The sequence below is a fragment of the Arachis duranensis genome, chromosome 3, assembly GCF_000817695.3.
Source record: "Arachis duranensis cultivar V14167 chromosome 3, aradu.V14167.gnm2.J7QH, whole genome shotgun sequence".
In the NCBI taxonomy this organism is placed as follows: domain Eukaryota; kingdom Viridiplantae; phylum Streptophyta; class Magnoliopsida; order Fabales; family Fabaceae; genus Arachis; species Arachis duranensis.
Genome location: NC_029774.3, coordinates 127,001,818 through 127,008,554, shown reverse-complemented (window position 1 = coordinate 127,008,554; position 6,737 = coordinate 127,001,818). Strand labels below are relative to the sequence as shown.

At 38.9% G+C, this 6,737-nt stretch overlaps 1 protein-coding gene across 1 annotated transcript; it reads left to right on the top strand.

The window, feature by feature from the left end:
* Positions 1 to 4,126: 4,126 nt before the first annotated feature.
* On the top strand, positions 4,127 to 6,510 carry LOC107481206 (uncharacterized; the record flags this gene model as incomplete). Its single annotated transcript, XM_016101425.1, has 3 exons — positions 4,127 to 4,535; positions 5,131 to 5,168; positions 5,251 to 6,510. Coding segments are annotated over 3 exons (1,161 nt in total), but the record flags the coding sequence as incomplete, so codon positions are not given.
* Between the last annotated feature and the right edge of the window lie 227 nt (positions 6,511 to 6,737).

Sequence of the window (6,737 nt, the reverse complement as noted above, 5' to 3'; positions counted from 1 at the left end):
AGATGTGAGTAATAAGAAATTTGAATTTTTGTAATTGTTATTTATTTTATTTTCTGTTAAAAGAAGTTATCAATTTATTCGTATTGTTATTTATTAAATTAATTCCTTTTCTGGTTGAACTTTATCAGGCTAATAGGAATTTTTTACCCCGTAAGCTTGACCAACCAAAGACGTGGCATCTGAATGTTGAGCAAGTCTTACGGACCACCGGATTTTACCAGCTCTCGAGAGTTGGATGTTAGTGCATCACGCAATAACATGGCGACATAGAAGTCACTCTACTTGAAAATGCCCACAGTCGCACCTCCGTCGTGCAAGATCAACAACTAACATTTTTTCACTAGGCATTTCGCGCACTTCAAACACCTCAATTTTACTATCAAATCGGTTCACAATGATGTTACCTGCGCGGTGCATGTTTGCCTCTATTTTCTGAGTGGCAAATTCAGAGAAAGTAAATCCAGCACACTTGCACTGATAAGCCTCGGTACCCTTCCGCGTAAACAACTCGTTCAACCGATAACATGGTGCTCGGACTAGTGCCAATATAGGAAGATTTCAAGCACCCTTCAACACCGAATTAATGAACTTGACAAGGGGGACGATCGATATTGTCGCACCAACGAACATATATCTTGCCTCGTTCTTGCAACCTCCTGTAGTTCGCATTGTACTCCTCCGCTGTCCTTGAATACCCAATGTTGACCATAAGCTTTTGCAAGTACGGAACCTTGAATTCCCTCAAGAAGTTGTTGCCAATGTGCCGAGTACAAAACATCCACCATGCTCTCGGAGGTTTCCAATCACCTCCGCAATGATTTACTGCGGCCTGGATTGACTCATGACGATCAGAGATTATCCCACGTCATCTTTTCTTACAACATGTGTTCGTAAATTACTGAGAAAAAAGTGCCAGGCATCAGCAATCTAACCCTCTACAATGGCAAAAGCAATCGGTATAATGTTTTTATTCTCCTCTTGTGCAACTGCAACCAAAAGGCAACCTTTATATTTTCTGTATAGGTGGGTCCCGTCAACCTGAACCAGCGGCTTGCAATATTTGAAAGCTCTTATGTATGGATTGAAACTCCAGAATACCCGATGAAGTAACCTAACACCGTCTACCTCTTGACTCCCGTTATACAGTGGTTGTGTTTCTATTTGGACTTTTGAACCAGGCATCTTTTGAACCATCGCCAAGAACCACAACGATAAAGTTTGGTAAGATTCTTCCCATCCACCAAAAACCTTGGCTATCGACTTCTGCTTTGCCAGCCAAGCCTTCCGGTAACTAATAGTGTAGTTGAATCTTGCCTGTACCTCCGTAATTATAGATTTGACGGTTATATTCAACCAATGGCTTCATAGCCTCAGCAATCGTGTCCGAGTCTAACTTGGAGTGATCATGTGAGATCGTTCCCATGGAACACGTGTGCCTCCTGTTGTATCTCTGAATCTCTCAACAGACTTTCTTTTGTATCAAGCTGGCTCGGATAAGCCAGTCACACCCACGTTCGTAAGTCTTGCACTTTGCATAGAATGTTTGTGGCTCAGATTCATAAACAACGTAATCGACTCCTCTGGAGATAGTGTAACTCTGAATTGCCGCAATAACTGATTTTCTTGAACTGTATTCCATTCCGATCCTAAACTCCCCATCCTCAGGATCAGCAACACCTATAAGAAAACAAATTTGTCGTTCATTGATCCACTAAAACAAAATCAAGTAAACATACTACCCACTACTCACGTACCTGTGTTTTCATATTCGGGAAACTCCGGTGCATGCATGGCGTCAAGATCCAAGCTACGCATAAAGGGTGGAACGTCAATCAGTTGACTAATTGCGGATGGAACCACTAAAGTTTTCGCCACAGCCTCACCTCCCCCATCGTCATCCTTGTCCTCATCACCAGCTTCGTACGTAGTTTTGAACTCTTCATCGCTATCATCGTTCATTCCCAAGTACGCCTCAAGTCTGTCATCTTGCACATCTGGATCATGTTGAACCTCATCTGCAATAATATGCTCAAACTCAACATACAACTCAATCCTCGGGTGTTGCACCTAAGTTTGCTGGTGAATATGAAACATCTGTTGAATACTTGTTTCGTCGACTATTGGCATAACCTCAAACTGTATCAGGCCGCCAAAAATGACAACCGGACTCCTGTAGAGAATGTTGGTCACCCTCTTTATAATATCAACCTCTATGCTTTGACAAAACATGTACTGTAGTTCCGTGAACGTTATAGTGCATGGAACGACAAACGAAAACATATTCTCACACACAAAGCTCACACTCTCATACGTATTTCGTACGACTTCACCGTTGTGGTAAACCACTATATTTACTGTGCCTTCCATCGTACCGACCCTGGAGGAAAACACTTCTTTCCAAATGAAACAAAATGGTTACGAACATTGCTTTTTATAGGCAGAAGACTCACCTTGCAAGCTACATGTTACTAAATCATCCAACAAACGTCCGCCACGTGTGCAATACGCAACTTGCGAGTTGCCTGCCATGTATCAATCACGCATCATGCGTGTTGATGGATGACCGCCACGTGTCAACACGGAGCTTGCATGTTGCTTCAAATTTTGGACAGGTGTTCAGCATGTGGGCTGCGTGCTGAGTCAGCACGTTACCTGCGTGTTGGACCTGCACCTCTGCAACGTCCACCTGTCTATATATATACCAAAAACATTCATTTCAATAATTAGTTGTAATTGAATCATACCCTAACTGGTTACCAAATATAATTGGATAAGATATCCATGATTCTAAATGTGTCAAACCTATTATATTACAAATACGAAATTTACAAATAGAATTTAATGTTGTAGTTTCCATTGACATATTTAAAGCTAAAGAACTTAAATTACATTAAAAATTTAGTTAAATTACATGTTAAGTTTGTCAATTAATTTTTTTTATAAAAATATAAAATTTTATTCTTAATATATTTATATGAATTATTAAAATAATAAAATTTCCACTAATAATAACTTTAATATATGTTTAGCTAAATCCTTAAAAGTTTTTTTCCTTAAACAAAAATACTCTTAAATTTGTGAGCTAAATCCTTTTAGTAAGCTTAAAGAAAGCAAAACTCATACTAATACGTATAAAATAAAAATTATTACAAGAAATTTGAAAAGTGACAAACTTGTGTGAGGAAGAAATCTAGGCGACGAAGAATAATTATTAGATTGGGAAATGCCATTGTCACCTAAAATCAAGGTTTAAAGTTTAAGCTTCAAAGTCAGATAAAGTTTAAGTGGGGTTCTGGTGGTGGAAACGGTGCGTTTTAAAGTTGATGAAGAAGTAGGAGAGAGAGGTGGGTGGGTTCCAGCTGTGAGACTTAGGGAGTAGTAGTTGGTACTTCCGCCACCGCCGTCTCCTTTCTCCGTCGAACCCCTTTCTCCCTTCCACCACTTAATTAGGGTTTCGTCTTTTCTTCGCTCTTTCACCTTACCAATCTGTTCCGCACACAATCGCTGCCACAAGGTACCATACCATGTCATATGCTTCTCTTGCTAACATTTCAGCTACTTTCTTTTCTTCCTCTTTTCGAAAGATTTTTTCTTAAGGAAAAAAGCTTCCTGCTTTTGTTTTTCTTTGCTCTGTTGGTAGTTGATTTTATTTGAATTTACTCTTTTACACGCGGTTTTTTTTTTTTGTTACTGATAATTTCTTTATCAGTTCCTACATAGGGTTGTTTTCCATGATTTCAGTGTCTGTATGATTTATTGTTTATTTGTATATTTCATTGTTTGTAATTTTAATGTTATTTAACTATTAAGTTGTTGGCTTAAAATGACAATTTGTTTAGATGAAATAGCTTTACTTTTGTATGCTGTTTCTTGTAAATGCATTTCTCTAGTCAGTTGTGTTGAATGCCATTTCTGTAATGCAGGTTTTTCATTTTGGCCTTCCTACACATGTTGAAGATGAAATCTTTTTTTTTTTTTGTGTTAACTTATGATTGGTAAGCTGGCAGCTTGCACCATAACAAATTGCAGCATAGTTTCCAAATTTTTTGTTCCTGGCATGTAATTACCGAGTTGAATGCTAAGGATAGCTTTGGTGTTGGGAGCATTCAGCATTGGCTTATAGTGATATTCTGAAAAGATAGTTAAGACGGGGTCGCTTTGTTGTGTGGCTTCAAGGCCACATGGATCAAATGCAGCCAGTAGGGACTGGTCTGTGGGCCCACATGAGCCGTACTGGCGGACGAATACAAGCTATTCACCGCCTCCATCTAGGTGGGATTTCAGATTCCAGTCCGAAGGGCTTTCATACGGTTTGCATGATGGTATTCAGCTCTATGGCTCTTCTACGTCATCAAATGGGAAAGACAGTAGGGGGTGGGTTAGCGGCAACCACCTATATGATCTTCATTATTCCGCTTCCGATGGTACCGGGGCTTTCCTTAGTAGTCCATCTGACCTCTCTCAGGGTCCTCAGTGGACACCTCCAGCAATACAGGAAATAAGCATTAATGATTATGAAACTCCAACTAGCAGAGGTAATGCTGAAATCTCCACATTAGTTTGTTGTAGATATGCATACATTACTTTAAGTGTGATTCTGTAAAGTTTAACGGTGGACTTGTTCTGCCACACTACACAACTAGCGTTTTTCCCTATACATTATGCATCTAGGTATATACTTTAAAATGTTTTGTATGTCTTATTTCATTTGCAATTTTACTATATTGAAGAAATTATGTTTGAAAAATATATCTGTACTCTATGTGAACAGTTTTTATTTTGATTATGTCTCCACGTGTCGTAACCTATCTATTTTATCCTGATTTTTCCATTAGGGATTCATTTAATCATCAGAGGCCTTTTCTTTTCTTGTAAATTATGTTGTATATGAGTTTGTCGTCCTTCAAAAAATGTCATGCTTGTCTCTTGGTTCACACTCAAAGTTTCTTGGTGTGGATTCGCTTAGTGCAAAATAAATTTGTCCTGCCAGATGAACTTATGCTGTTTCACTAGTTGCTGTTAAACTTTTGAAGAGTACAATTTTTGGAACTTGTAATATTTCTTTCTGGTTGCCTTGTGGATTGTGTCTTTTGCTGACTGAACTGCTTCCTTCTCATTGGCATTCAATAGGTCCTTCACTGACCCAGATATCTTTTACACAAAACGAGGTAATTTCTTTTAATTGACGAGTGTCTGCTTAACAGTTTGTTGTCTTTTGAGAAATAGGCTAATAGGCAAAGATATATACAGGGAACTTCTGAAGATCCAGATAGTGTTGGCTCAACCTCAGCCCAGTCAGAGAGTAGTGAGTCTGAATCAACTACTAAATCACGATTGTTACAGAGGAACTTCTCTAAACACTGTTCCTTCATATCCAAACCCATCTATCCTTTCTCGTTTCCTGACATTACTCCTGCTAGGGAAGCTTTTGATCCTGCAGTTGCAAGTTCTTCTGAGTTTGATGCTTCTAATCCACTCAGAGATGTCCAGGGATGGAGTAGTGCTAGCAGTACTCTGGATCTTTCTGAGGTTTCTGAGTTATTTGAATCCGAAACATGTGGTCGCCGGCATATCCCTTTGGATAGATCAAGGTGCAGCTTGTGTGAAAGACTTCTATCACATAGATCACCTTGGAGTACCCGACGCATTGTGAGAAGTGGAGACATGCCTACAACCGGAGTTCTTCCTTGTTGTCACGTGTTTCATGCCGAGTGTTTGGAGCAAGCAACTCCAAAGACGCAGAAAAGTGATCCTCCTTGCCCTCTCTGTGTCCGATTGCTGGGTAATGGTTTTCCAAGGCTTAGACCATTTGATGAGGATGGACCCTCAAGGCCTTGGGGCTGTGTCCAGGGGGTTGATAGTGTTGAAGGGCTTGGGCATGCACCCCCACGAAACACGATGTTCTTACTCAATCGAAATTTCAGTAAAAAGAATCTTTCTTTGAAGGGAAATTTAACCAAGTAGAAAGCATATTTATTTGAAGGGAAATTCATCTGAGGAAGTAAGTGGGCTATGTTCATCACATGTTTTTGGTGGAAATTCCAGCAGAATAGGCAGCAGCACTTGGTGCTCAAAGGCATTTCCATTTTACTGAACCAAGTCTAGACTTGGTGGAAGCATGAAATTGTTTTAGGGTATGTTTGGATAGGGATAAAAATGGGTTGAACCTTTTTATTGATGAGTTTGTGTAAAATTATATAGAGCTCATCTATGAAAAATTTCACCTTATTATTACCTGGAACCAAACATAATCTGAATGTGAAACCTTCCCTAAAATTCAGAAGCTGATTGTCCAACTTTAGTCAACCGGAAATTCATGACAGATTCTTAAGCTGAGGTTTTTTGTATAGATTGATATGTTGTATCCTTTCTCCCTTGAAATTCTGATGTTGTATCTTGTGTATTGAAATTTCAGTCAACTTGATATGCATATATTGCATTGTTTTCGGGGATACATTGTTGTATCTTTGAGGGCTGAGAATGGATTGATAAATACTTTATTGGTTGTTATTTTCTGATAAATATTTGGAACTTTTAATTTAAATAACTATAAACCAAAATGTGGCAAGTTACCCGTTGTGCTTTGATGCCCATTAAAATGAATGGGAAGGGTAATCCTCTTGATTATGTTGTGCATTATTAGATTTAGAATGATTCATGTTCATGTTCTCTGTTTACTATTCAACCTTCGTTTTGCTATCATTGAAGGTTAGAAATAAGAGAAATGTTAGGGTTTA